This window comes from Episyrphus balteatus, chromosome 2 (assembly GCF_945859705.1).
Source record: "Episyrphus balteatus chromosome 2, idEpiBalt1.1, whole genome shotgun sequence".
Lineage (NCBI taxonomy): Eukaryota > Metazoa > Arthropoda > Insecta > Diptera > Syrphidae > Episyrphus > Episyrphus balteatus.
The window spans coordinates 32273848-32287450 of record NC_079135.1 but is presented as its reverse complement, the minus strand read 5'-3'; the positions used below and the strand labels follow the sequence as shown (position 1 = coordinate 32287450).

Here is a 13603-nt window from a genome sequence, read left to right as displayed (position 1 = left end):
TTATATTCTATATAATGACTACTTATATTTAACATTTTTATTTATTTTAATATTATATAAATTTCTTTTTTTTTGTCTCTTATATACTCATGAAAATAAGAAAATAACGGTCTAAACTGATTTGTTTTGTTTTAATTTTCTCTGTTTTATGGAGATTGTTTTATTATTAATTTTTTTGTATTGTGTTTCCTAAAATCATTTGTTAAAAATTTTTCTCTCTCAAAACAAATGGTTAAAATAACACTGCAATCAGTATCTATCTTATTTAATTACAAAATAATAATATTAGATGATAATAAAATAGTGAAATAGTGTTGTAATATTTTTTTTTTTTTTATATATTTAATTATTTAATCCTTTCAAATAATTGTATAACTTTTTGTATGCATTTAGTCATTGCTTTTTAAAAACGATTATTTTGTGTTAAGTCCGCGATATTATTGCGATGTACAGTAAATTTTCTTTGCTTGCTTGCTTGTGGTAAATCAAAGATACCACGAATGACCATTTATTTATTTTTTTGTTTTTCTCTGTGTGTAGTAGCAAACAGTTTGTGTATTTAGAATTCAAAACCGAGCCGAAAAAAAAATCATTAAATTAAAAATTTATATATATACATTACGAGAAGGAAGGTTTCTTTTTGTTTTTAAATTTTATGTTGTGTTGGGGATATTTTTTTTTTTGTTTAATGTTGGAAATTCTAATAAACAGATTTATTTTTTTTTTGTATGATGATAGTATTTGCTTGTGGTGATGATAGGGGGTCACACCATTGGATACAATATTAGTGATTTATATTTTTATTTTAAAATTTACAATTACCCAATTTGTTTTTGCAATCAATTGGGCTCCAGACCCCATTTTTAAGATATCAAAACAGTAATGAATTTGTTTAATCAGATGACTTTGATTGTTCAGGCTGTTGCATCAAGTCTTCTAACGCAAAATAACTTCCGGGGGCTTGGGAGAGGCTCTGAGTGACGGCTGTTTCACCACCAGCTGTCGTTGTAATGACGGTACCTTCCATTTCCTTTCCTTCGACTCCCTCTGTCTGCTGTGTGACTTGCACAATCGGCTGTCCATCAGCAGTATATGAAACGGACACGGGAATTCGAACACCACCTTCACCAATAACATGAGCTCCCTCCCCCAATTCGCCGTCCTGACCCTGCTGGATAACAATATGCCCATCGGCATTAAGTAGAGATGCATCAATAAGTTGTGGCTCATTGTCGCCTTGTTGTACAATCACCATTTGATTGTTGTCTCCAATCATTTGGAGTGTCTCTCCATCTAAGCCATCGCTAGTCTGTAATACACCAACACTCTGCAGAAGTTGTTGAATCTGTTCGCTGTCTTGCACAAGAATCTGGTTGCCATCGGCATCGGTAATAATGTGGTTGTCCAACTGTAGTAGTTGACCGTTTTCATTGAGGATGAATTTGATTTGACCACCTTCGACACCGGCCTGCATTTCATCCAAGTCCATTTGAACTTGATCGGCGTTAGCCATATTTTGTTGGTTTTCTTCATTTTGACTCTGTTCGGCCTGTTCTTGTTGCTGTTGCTGGGCTTCCTGCTGTTGTTGTTGCTCTTCGGACTCGGCGTTTGCTGCAGCTTGAGATTCTTGCTGCGCTTGCTGTTGGTCCATTGTTGCAGTCGAATGCTGACTGTTACTGTCATGAGCCTCATTGTCGTCGTCTAAGCTGGGCATGCTAACTGGTTGGGCGGCGGATCCTGATGCACCTGCAGGGCTGTTGGGTTTTTTCGAACTTTCATCGGTAGACGATGGTTTTTCACTTGAATCGGCTGATTTATCGACGCCTTCATCGGGATGATCTAATACAGGCATGTCAATGCTAACGGCGACAGGTGCTGAAGAATTGTCTCCACTTCTTTGTTGCTGTTGTTGTTGTTTGGCATTACCCTAATAGAAAACATAATTTTATAAGGAATCATGGTAAAATTAAAATCAAAAACTCACATCATTGCCTGCTTCAGCAGAATCTGGTTGTGGGATAGTTATGTTAAAGGTAATTCCACCGACAGCATTCTCCTGACTTGTGATCACCAGATTATCACCTCCTGCTCCATCTCCTCCACCACCAGAAGCTTGTCCATTGCCTCCAACATCATTGTCAGACTTATCGGAATGCATTTTTTCAAAAATGCTCTCAATGTCTGCTTCCAGTATTGATGCTGTGTTGTTGGCATTGGAGCTCATTACCATGCCGCTGGATTCACTTGTATCCTTGCCTTCGCCACGAATCAAACTCTGGCTTACACTCGCCGATGATGTGGACGATGTTGTGCTTACACCCGCACTTGAAACAGTTGATGTTAGAGACGCTGAAGAGGTGGTCTTCTTTTGTGTTTGCGATTTGTGTGTTTCCATGTGTTGGTTGTAGTAGTTCTCTTGGATGAAGGTCAGCGAACAGATATGACAAGTAAAGAATCGAATTGCTTTAGAATCAACTCCAGCCTCAGATGACTCACTGAGAGCCTCGTCAATTGTTTCTTGCAATAGCTTTTGCGTAGTTATAACATGGGGCTGGGCTTGTTGCATTTGTTGTTGTTGCTGCTGCTGTTGTTGTTGTTGCTGCTGATGTTGTTGTTGGGTGATAATTTGGGTAACTTGCTGCTGTGTTTGTTGTTGTTGGGGTTGTTGCTGCTTGGTTTGATGACTCTCAAAATGCTTTACCAGCATTTCACGCTTAGGGAACGACAGCGAGCAAGTTCCACATTTAAAGATATTGGGCTGATGAGCTTTAGCATGAATGGTTGCTTGCTCACGTGTTTCAAATCGGGTCGAACAGAGGCGACACTTGAATGGTTTGGGTTTGACGTGTTTTCGCATGTGTTCGTCAAATATTTGTTTGTCCGTAGACTTGAATTGACAGTGATTACATGTGTAGAGCTGAGTTGTTTCGCCCACTTTATACTCATTGTGATTGACTTCCATGTGTTTTTTGAGGGCCAGCTCACTGGTGAAGTTCACCTGACACAATTGACAGGAGTGCACATCATTATTGGATTGCTGTTGAATTTGTGAATTGGTGGCAATTGCATTAGCTGATGTTGCATTATGCTTTTCCATCATGTGTTGTTTCATTGCGTTCAAATTTGAAAATATCTTTTTGCACATTTTGCAGTGGAAATTTTGTTGCTTGCATGTTTCGTAATGCGGATTGAAGAGTTTCAAATCTTGAGTTTTGAAATCGCACGACAAGCATTTATAGATTTTTGTTGTCTTTTTTTGCATAATTTGTTGCTGCTGTTGTTGCTGTTGGTGTTGTTGCTGCTGCTGTTGCTGAATTTGCGGTGGTGTTATTTTGATTTGCTGAACAGCACTCACTATAAGGAAAAACAAAAACATTGTTATAGTCAAGACATTATTATTGATGTGGATGTTGATCATTAAAAAAAAAAAATCTGATGCAATAATAAAGACTAAGTAAGGTATAAAAGAAGATTTTTATTATATGTCGAAAAATGTGCGCTATTTCCATTTACTGAAAGAAACGATATTCAAGCAACAAACAGAAAACAAAACTTGGGTATTTTTAGATTAAGGCCCAATTTATTCACACTCCATTAAATTTAAAGTCGCCATTAAAAAGGGGAAATTTTAAAATTTGTATGGGATTTGACAGTTTTATAATTTCTAATGGAGCCTTTAAATATAATGGAGAGTGAATAAATTTATACTAAAAGAAATAACAAAATTTGTAGCTGGTTTCAGAAAAAAAAAAATCTTAAGAAATTATTAATTAACATCTAAAATCTAGTATTTTTGAAGTTAACGGTTTAAATCGTTTAGGGTAGAGAAAGTAATGAAAAAACTGTCGGGGAAGTGCACACAAAAATTTTAATAAAAATCGTTAGAGTCGATTTTAAACAAAATAAGTTTTGTATTATGACCTATATTTAATCTGCCCGCAATATGGTGAACACAATACGTGCATTACGAAAATAGGGAAGGGTTTGGAAGGACATGATGAAATGATACCCTAGGTTTCAAGTTCTGAGCAGAAAATAGAACCGTACGGTCGAAAATCTCATTAGCATAATATGCAAACCAGAGGAATTCCATTTGCCAAACGCACGAAAAACTGTACTATGGTTAAAATTTTGCAGCGATGCAAATTGATACATGGTAAAACATTCTATTATGTATTTTCCAAAATCGATAAAATTTAGTTTTTAGTTAATTACTTAACTATGTATTTAATAATTTCCCCTTAAATTTTATTTCCCTTGAAAAAATTAATTAAAATTCATTTCTTTCTTTGAAATATGCTAAACGTTAATCCAAGATGTCATTTAAAAAATAAACTTTTCAAATATTGCCGTATGATGATTTAAGTCATAAAAAACTAAAAATGTCTCTGGATATTTTTCAAACACGATCAAGTTTGAAGCGAATTGACCGTCCTCTATCATCGTTTATTTGTATATTATCTCAATGATTTTTTAAAACTCAGCATTTTCTTTAAATCAAACAATGTCAATAGGTTTTTAGCGGAAATGGATTTCAACAGAGTAGATCGATATTTTTAGTTTACAAGAGAAAAAAAAAAGACCAGACAAGACAACAATATTCGGCCCTAGCGAGGTATGTATATTATTTTCTGGTATATTTTACTTTAAATCAGAAATCAAACTTGGGTTCCCCGCGAATCCCAATGCTTAAAATATTTTTACAAAACATGTATGTATTTTATGTGATTAAAAAGTTAAAGTGAATTCAATCACTCCGCTTAAAATAAAAATAATTTTCATTATTTTTTCACTTTGTATTTTTTTTGAATATGATATCAATAGATGATGGTTTTGAAGATGAAAATTATGAGTAATAAAAACCAAAATTTTGTGGTAACTCAAGCAATGCTTTGCCATCATAAGATAGAAGCTTTTTCAAATTCAAATTTCTAAACAAGGAAATTGTATGAAACGATAAACAATATTGCGATTCACATTGCGTTAAATTTTTGAAAATTAAAAAAAAAAGACACACGAAACGACGATTCTTCGAAACTTAATACATACATATTATAATATTCTAGGCAACTTATAAGCACAGTGCTCAAATAATAAGGTAATAACGTGCACGTTGTCAAATTTTATAAAATCAGAGACCTTGTAAATTTTTTTCATTTTAAATTATATGTGTACTGTCTACTGTGGCTTATATAGATGAAAGTTTTCTCAATTTAAATAGTCGTGTTAGCCTAGTTGATAATGTTATTGCCTCACAGTCACGTTATAAAAAAGATTTTTTTGAAAAAACCCAACGCTCTCGTCACGTTATTCTGAATCACGGGTGAAATCGGCTAACGCGATAATGGATAATTGATGATTTTTGGAGGAAAATTATCGTTTTTTGACTATCAACTATCGACTATCGCGTTAGCCGATTCCACCCCATGCAAAGGCAATACTGATTTAGAAAAATATGTACATCTTAAAACAGTTCAAAAAATATTTTTGTAAAATCTTGTATTCCAAGATAAAATTTCTTATATTATTTAAATGTATGAAATTAATAATCATTTAATTTTTACGGCGATTGAGCTATTTTAAAACTAAAATTCAAATTTCATCAAAATGATATGTACTACACTACTACATATTGATATATTGAATAAATTGCCCGGGTTATGAAAGACAATGTTGACGAAAAACGTTGTTGATGCTTAAAATTTGCCCTTTGAATTCCTTTGCACATTTAGGGAATATAGGTATTTTTCAACGTAATTGGCTAACTTTTTTTTATTAAGTGGAAAATAATGCGGGTGAATGCATATCTTTAATACCCAAGCTAATTATTGCTTCTTTAAAATTAAATGTAAAAATCTAAATGAAATGTTTAAAAAAAAATCGATACCTACAATAACAAAAAAAATTCCTAGAATTAAATTAAAATAAAAATAGGTAGATATGTATATGTAATTAATGCTCACCCTTTCTCGACCGGGCATCTGCTCCATCGTCATTCAAGTTAACAACACGGTTAACTACATTGCCACTATTGAGCTTTTGCATTTTAATGGGCGGTGAAGCTGATGCTGATATTTGCTGCTGATTCACCACACCACTCACACCAACACCACTTCCACCACCACCTCCTCCACTAGATAACGTTTGTGCTGGTGATGCAGATGATGCGGCGGCCACAGATGCTGACGACGACGAATCATCATTCAGCCCATACTTCTTGTGAAGCAAATTCATAATATTATTACGAACTCGTTCCACATCGTTCTCCAGTCGATCCAAGTAGTTTATAAGATTGTTACACCTTGGACAAACCACATCTTCCACACTAACAATCACCATAAACGCATCGCCAACCAGTTGACCAATTTTATTGGGAAACTTGGTGCTTGTATGTGAGGTGACCATGTCGGTAAGCATTTGATTTTGAGTTCCATTTGTTGAATCGTCACAAATGTAACATCTACCCAATATGTTATTGGTGCTATTTTGTTGTTGTTGTTGCTGTTGGACATTGTTTGTTGTTGAATTTGTTGTCGAGGAAACAATGGTTGCACCGACTTTTTGTTTTAAAATTCGCGGCTGATTTGGTCCGGTCACGGTCACAGCGCCACTTGATAATAAATTGTGTATTTTTCGAACTGCACTGTTCATTGGATTCATGTCTGTTGAGTTGACTGTTTGTTGTTGTGATGTTGCACCGCCGTACACCTGTAAAAACATACAAGCTTGTTTACTAAACTTTGTTTTTTTTTTTGTTGTTTGATTTGATACAAAAAAAGGAAGATGCAATAGTTTATGATGTTTATGAAATTTCTTCTCACAAACGCAAAACAAAAAAAAAAAGACTACCTACACCTTGCAATGAGAAAATTGAGACGCGTCTTTCTGTTACTTTGGCTAGATAAAAGCAGAACCAGAGCAGTTACTTTTTTTTGTTTCAATTCATTTGAAGTACGGGAAAACGGGATGAAGAAAAGAAATATACAAAACACAAGTCACAGGCATATGAAGGAGAAGTTTTTTTTTTAAATTTTTAAAGCAAAGATATTTCCCTTTCGATATGTTGACGTTGAGTTAAGAAGAGGGGAAGTAGGCAAACACATGCGCAGATACTGAGAGAGAGATTGTTCTCTTCTCTTCGCTTGGGGTTAAAATGCGATGAAAAATTCAACGAGGTTTTTTTTTCTTATCCCTGAAAGCTGAAATCCCGATAAGAAGCAAGCAGCAGTTACCAGTGTAGCCACTTTGCCACTTTATGATTATATTTTTCCTAGAGTTTATAAAAAATTATTAGTTCTATTATGACTTGCACTTCTGCTTAGAAATTGGGGACAGAAAAAACATCAATTTGTTTTTGTGGGTAGGAGTGTGAAAAGAGATTGTACTTTCAGGTGTGAAAATTTTGAGTCAGATACGCAATCGCATCTCCTCCTTCTTTAATTTTCTTTGTATTTGCGTTTTTATTTTTGTTTTCTTCTTGAGGGACCTAATGAATTACAACCATGGCGGAAAATATACAATGCCTGAGCTATGGCAAACTAATTCTACTTGAAACGGTTACGATTATGTAAACAAATGTACTCAAATTATTGATAAATCGTATGAAAAGCATTGGAATCCATAAAGCATTACATAAAAATTACAACATAATTTACTCTCAAGTGGTTGGTCATCTTTAAAAAAAAAAGGTATTTTATTATGAAAATACCACAACCTCAAACAGTTTAACAAAAAAGAAAACAAATTACGATTTTATACCAAAATCTAGACTTTTGCATCATTTTTGTTAGTTTCCAGATGGAAAAATAATTCCAAAATAAGTTTAAAACTTTTCACATTTTAGGTCAATGTTGTTAATAATTTCTATTCTATTATAAAAAGTAAAATAGCTTTTAATTTTCATGAAAGTTGGCCAATCAGAACTTCAAATTTGGTTTATCTTAATTTAAGATTCCTTTCATTGAACGCGTCTTTTCATACGCAATGCTGCCAAGTGTGCGGTTCATCCGGGCTACAAAAAAATTTCGGATTGTCTTTGTTGAAGTGGGTAAACAAACACAAAATTTTTCAAGGGCCCTATTTCGTATTACGAAACGAAAGGCAAAACAACGATACACAGGACAATGATAATGAATCCATGATTTTTTTCCAAGCGAACCAACTTCACGCCTATGAAAAGCTGTCAAAAAATAAGTAGATAAACAAAATCTTCAGTGGGAAAAAAAATTTCTTTTACTTTTCTTGTGCTATTTAATAATATTTTCTATTCCAAAACATAATAAAATTGAAGTTATCGACATAATCTGTGAATTCGACTATTTATTTTATGAGTTTAAAGAAGAAAATCATCTTTCCGAGAACTTTATCTCTCCCATTGCCAATTGGCCATGAAGATTGAGATCAATTTTGTTTTATCGTTTTGTTGTGTTGTGGTGTTTTAATAGTAATAAGAAATTTCCTTCTTCGTTTTTATATTTGAATATGTTTATATTTTATTATGTTCATTGCAATCAATCAGTAGAATTAAAATTGGATTCGACAGTTTGACAAATTTTTTTTCTAAACAAGACAAACCAGAACGAAAGTCAAACGATAGATAAATGACAGTCGTAAGCATTAACGAATATCGTTGAAATCAAACGATTATCGTATTACCTAATCGCATTTGATGAAGAACGAAGTAGTTTCAACGATAATCGTTTTACAAAATAGGGCTCCAGTTCTCATGTATTTATAACAAATAAAAATAGTTTAATACCTATAAATACCAACTTATGCTACTTTTCAATGGCATTACTTTAGTGTTGCCAAGTAAAACTATAAAAAAAAAAAAATAAACAAAAGAAGTTGCCAGCAATATAAAAGAAAAGTTATATTGATAGTTCGTAATAACACCAAAATATCTAGGTATTTGTATCTATGTAGATCTCAAATCGTCGACCCATAATCAGACCTTTGAATTACAATATGACTTTTGACTACCATTTCAGAGAAAATTTGCCAGCCCAGCAGCAAATTTAATTTTTTCTTTTCTTTAAAGTCAATAAACATAAATTTAAAATAGAATTTTGTTTTTGTCTTTCTAAAAACTGAGCAAAAAAAAATATTGGAATCCCTTTTTCAGCTTTGATCAGAAGATATTTTTGAACTTGTGAAAGGTTAAAAGGCCACTTTTTGAAAAAAAAAAAAAAAAAAAATAGGTATGGAAAAATTTTCAAACTCATTTTGTGATAGTTTTTCCACCTAGATTTAGGTTCTAAAAATCAATTTTGGTAGTTTTTTTTCCGAAAACAATTGGCGCCAAAAAAAAAATATTCTTTAACTTTTACATTTTTGAAAGCGAGGATTCACATTTGACTATTTTGAGAAGTAAATAAACTTAACATATAACCAAATTTGATCCAAAAGCAATGGGTGTACCGAACTGGCCAAAGGAACTATCATCAGATAAAGTAAGATCAATCACTCGATTGACATTGTTTAAGTTTTTGCTTTCAAAGTTTATCCTATTTAAGTTAGCCTCAATTTAATTTATTCACACTCTATTGAATTTAAAATATCCAACAAAATTAGAAAACTGTCAAATTTTATACGAATTTTAAAATTTCTATTTTTTAAATAGCAACTTTAAATTTAATGGAGTGTGAATAAATTGGACCTTAACCCTTATACTATGTTTCCACCTACGCTAAATCCGAGATTTAGCTAAGTAGATTTAGAATAAATCTCAAGATTTATTTTAAATCTACTTCGTTAAATCTTAGATTTGGGTTCAGCCACCCTAAATCTATGATTTTCACCTACTTTCAATCCGAGATTTAGAATAAAACTCGAGATTTATGCTAAATCTGCTTAGCTAAATCTCGGATTTAGGGTAGGTGGAAACATAGTATTAACTAGTGTGGTGGGTTCAGGGGACCCAAGCCTTTTTTAAAATTTAAAAAATACCCGTTGTGACTGAATTTTCAAGTGGAACCTGAAGATGGGAAGAATTCCCGAAAACGTTTGTTAAATAAACAACATAATATAATATATGAGTATAAGAAAATAATTCTTTATCTTTTATTTAATTTAAAGACTCATATAGTTTCCAAAAAAGTAATTTTTTACTTATTCAAATTTGGAAATTTTATTTTGAAAACTAGTTTTCCCATTTTTTTTTTTTATTTTTTTAGCTGGTTTGGAAAATGTTATACATATTTGAAATTTTTATAAAGAAATTTGTAAAAAAAATCAATTTTGTATTTTGTTTTATCATTTAAAAACACCTGGGTCCACTGCACCCACGACTTTAGATACGTCAGTAAATTTCACATCAGTTAAGGGTTAAGTTAGACCACATTAAAAAAATCTATTCAATTTAATTCGCCATTTAAAAGGGGAGTTTTTAAAATGTGGCGACTTTAAATGTAGCGTGAATAGATTAAGTTAAACTAGAATTTAAAATTACACTTTAATTTTAGTCATTTAATCAAATTCAAATTTTAATAAGCGATTCAAATGACGCATTATCTGTAATCATTAAAGCCTAGTACGCTGTTCACGCTAAATTTTAGCCGAGATAAAATTCCCAAACAAGTTATCGATAATTTGTATGGGATCCATTTTAGCTCAGATAAAATTTTTCGATAATTTGTATGGGAGTTAAAATTTAGCGCGAGCTGCGTACCAGGCTTAAGTAAACAAAGGAACAAATCTGTGGCCACAACCAATAACCGCTAAAGTCGAAAAAGAAAACAAAATTAAGTTTTACTATAATGCTCCGCATTTTTTAATTTACCTCAAAAACAACTCAATCTTTTATTAACTCGATGTAGATGGTTTAAATCTATCGTTTTTTATAGTTAAAACAGTAAAAATATGTAGACTTTGAATTGGAAAGCATCATAAGACCACTGAAAATTTTTTGTCTTAACTCACTTAAGCGGTTATTGGTTGTGGCCACAGAAATATTGAAAACTATTTTTATTTTAAGTCCACTGTCATAACTGGGCGAAAAGCATTACAGTTGAAATCAATTGAACTTTTAAAATTGAATTGTAATTATTAAATATAAAAAAATTAATATGTGAGTATAGAAAGTTTTGAATTGATGAATTGTGTTTGATTCCACAAAAATTTAGGTAAATTCATTATTCTTTCAAAAGTTATTTGTTATCTCTATTTGAGGTGAAACTACAGTTAAAACCCATTTCTTAGCCAAATGCTCCAAACAGTATATTTATCTTGAATTTAATTCTGAGAATTGTGTTTAAAATATGACTATGAACATAATCGAATAGTTGTTGTAATGTAAGATTCCATATAGATAAGAAAATATTATTTTCTTATCAAAGGATAAAATAAACCTTCGGTCAATGTTTAATTGTAGCATAATTTCGTATTGATATCTGTTCAAAAACTTTTCCCTTTATTCAGCATGTATGGCATCACTGTTCACAGAGAATTCAAAAAAAAAAAAGAACTACATCTCTCTCGCACTCCGAGAAACCAACCGCAGCCGCGCCAAAATAATTCACACACGATATTTCTTCTTTTTTTTTTCTCAACGAGCAAATGAAATTAAATTTCTAGCTCTAATATGCAATGGCGGCGCAGCGTTATCCAAATCTGACTCGAAATGTCAAGAAAAAAATAAAAATGCACAAAGTAACATAAAGATTTTTCAACAAAAAAGAAAGAAATACATTTATCAATAAAAACGAGTGAAGAGGATTACTATATATTTTTTTTTTTAATTTTACCTTTCGATTATTTGTCGCCGTCGTCGTTTGAACAATTCTCTTCATCATTGAACCAAAAAAAAAGCCACAAAAAAAAGAAAAATAAAAACCTAGAGTAAGCTAAAAAGGTTTGCGCTCCTAAGCAGCGGGCGCCAACTAATTTTATGCAGAAAAAGGAAAGAAAACTTGCAACTTTTTTTTTTCTGATTATTTATTTTAATCAATTAGTGTAATTGGTCTTGTGCTTGTTATGATTTGATTATAGAAGACTGCGGGGACAAAACGGCACAGTACAGATATGTCGCGCATCGAATAAAAATAATAAAATTTCTTCTTTCAAACACTCGATGATTTTTTTTTTGATTCAACAACACTCGCGAGTCTCACCGACGAAACGTAACTGAAAGAGAAGAATCGACGAAAGAATGTGGAATTAATGAAAATGGCGGCATCTCACTGTCGTTTTTTACGTGTTCTGCTGTTGTTTCGTGCAGTTTGATATTCTTTTTCTCTATCAATTAGGTGTCTCTATCTCACTTTTTAAGTGCAATAAGACAGCAGTTAGAAAGAGATGGAAATAGTGAGGAAAATCTCCAGCCGTGGGTTTTTGTGGAGATGGTGTATAATAATGCTTTCTCTTTTTTGCGTTGTAAATGCGATAACAGGGTTGCGTGTGAGCAATATGAAAATTGAAAAGGCTTTTTTTTCAAACCGTTTTTTTTTGTTTGCTTTTGTTGGAAAATTACTTTTGAAGATTAGTAAAATTTATAAAGAATATAAAAAATATATTTCTATATTAAAATATAATGCATTCGTTGAATGAATTGAAAAATCTTAACCGGTTGGTTGCGAATTGAACCAAAAAAAATGCCGAACAGAAAATTTTATTCACTCTGAATTTTTTTGATGTCGAGAACAACGACCGACGTGGTGTTTCCTGTACTTGCTTGTGTACTGGTCTCTTTTGTGCGTCATGTTTGTTCATGAGCAAGATAGCTTGACAAAGGAGAAGATTTGGAGGGGAAAATCATAGCATAACATGGGATTTATGTTAAATTTTGAGGAGAAATCATTTTTTTTTCGATGTATCCCAATTTCCCAATTGGTTGGGAGGAGAATGATTATAAAGGTAACTTCACGGAGTCAAGATTTTTTTTTTAAATGTGGGGTTACTGTTCAATAAGAGTTGCCACTTCTTTATTAGGTATATAGTAATATAACATTTTTTATATAAATTGAAATATTGAAAACAGTAGAATTATAATCATTGGCCCCGAGTATAGATCAAATTTAAGCCAGCATTCGATTTAAAAAAAAAAAAAATAGTAGTGACAAAATATACATATCACTTCCAAACCAAAAAAATGCTTTCATTTTTAATTTAACTTAGTTGATTATTTAAGGTTAGGCAAAATCGAGCTCAAAAGAGTATATTAATATTCAAAACTATTCAATTTTTTGTTTTTTTTTTGTTTCGATCGACAACTTCAGTGATATATTTAATTTTCTTTTGTATTTGTATGAAAAATTAATGGTATCGATTGGGACACTTTAAAAAAATCCTCAGTCAGAGGCTTTGAAATAAAAAATATTCGTTTTAGAACACAAAAAGGTTTATTTTTATTTCATTTACATTGAACAAATACAAATTATCAATTTTATCGAGCTATCAAATACTAACAATGACCTGTATAAAATAATGAAGGTCTTATTCGAGAGCGAAACACAAAAAAAAAAGGATTTTAATAATATGTATTAAATCTTAATTAAGTAAATTTAAAAAAATTAGTTATGAGATAGAATTTTTTTTGTGGAAAATAAATTTTTTGATACTTTGTGGATCAATAACATTTGAAAATTTTTATTCAGCCCTATTCTGC

General features: G+C 31.9%; 1 protein-coding gene across 2 annotated transcripts; it reads right to left on the bottom strand.

Moving 5' to 3' along the window:
• Positions 1 to 295: 295 nt before the first annotated feature.
• On the bottom strand, positions 296 to 12673 carry LOC129908550 (putative uncharacterized protein DDB_G0271606). Of its 2 annotated transcripts, none has more exons than XM_055985129.1 (5): positions 11745 to 12673; positions 5964 to 6708; positions 3279 to 3354; positions 1985 to 2645; positions 296 to 1927 (listed from the first exon to the last, which is right to left on the bottom strand). In XM_055985129.1, exons 1-5 carry the CDS (start codon positions 11790 to 11792, stop codon positions 893 to 895), a joined length of 2565 nt encoding a protein of 854 aa, XP_055841104.1. In that variant the 5' UTR covers positions 11793 to 12673; the 3' UTR covers positions 296 to 892. The 2 variants fall into 2 exon arrangements, with proteins under 2 accessions (XP_055841104.1, XP_055841105.1); XM_055985130.1 differs by lacking the exon at positions 11745 to 12673 and adding an exon at positions 6854 to 6981.
• Positions 12674 to 13603: the final 930 nt, after the last annotated feature.

Excerpts from the sequence above, each read along its gene's own strand:
- LOC129908550 (XM_055985129.1), bottom strand. The coding sequence starts at position 11,792 with ATGATGAAGAGAATTGTTCAAACGACGACGGCGACAAATAATCGAAAG. Across the intron at positions 6,709-11,744 it reads CGGCGACAAATAATCGAAAG|GTGTACGGCGGTGCAACATC; the intron begins GTAAAATTAAAA and ends ATGTTTTTACAG. Across the intron at positions 2,646-3,278 it reads CAACAACACCAACAGCAACA|ACAGCAGCAAGTTACCCAAA; the intron begins ACAGCAGCAACA and ends ACAACAACAAAC.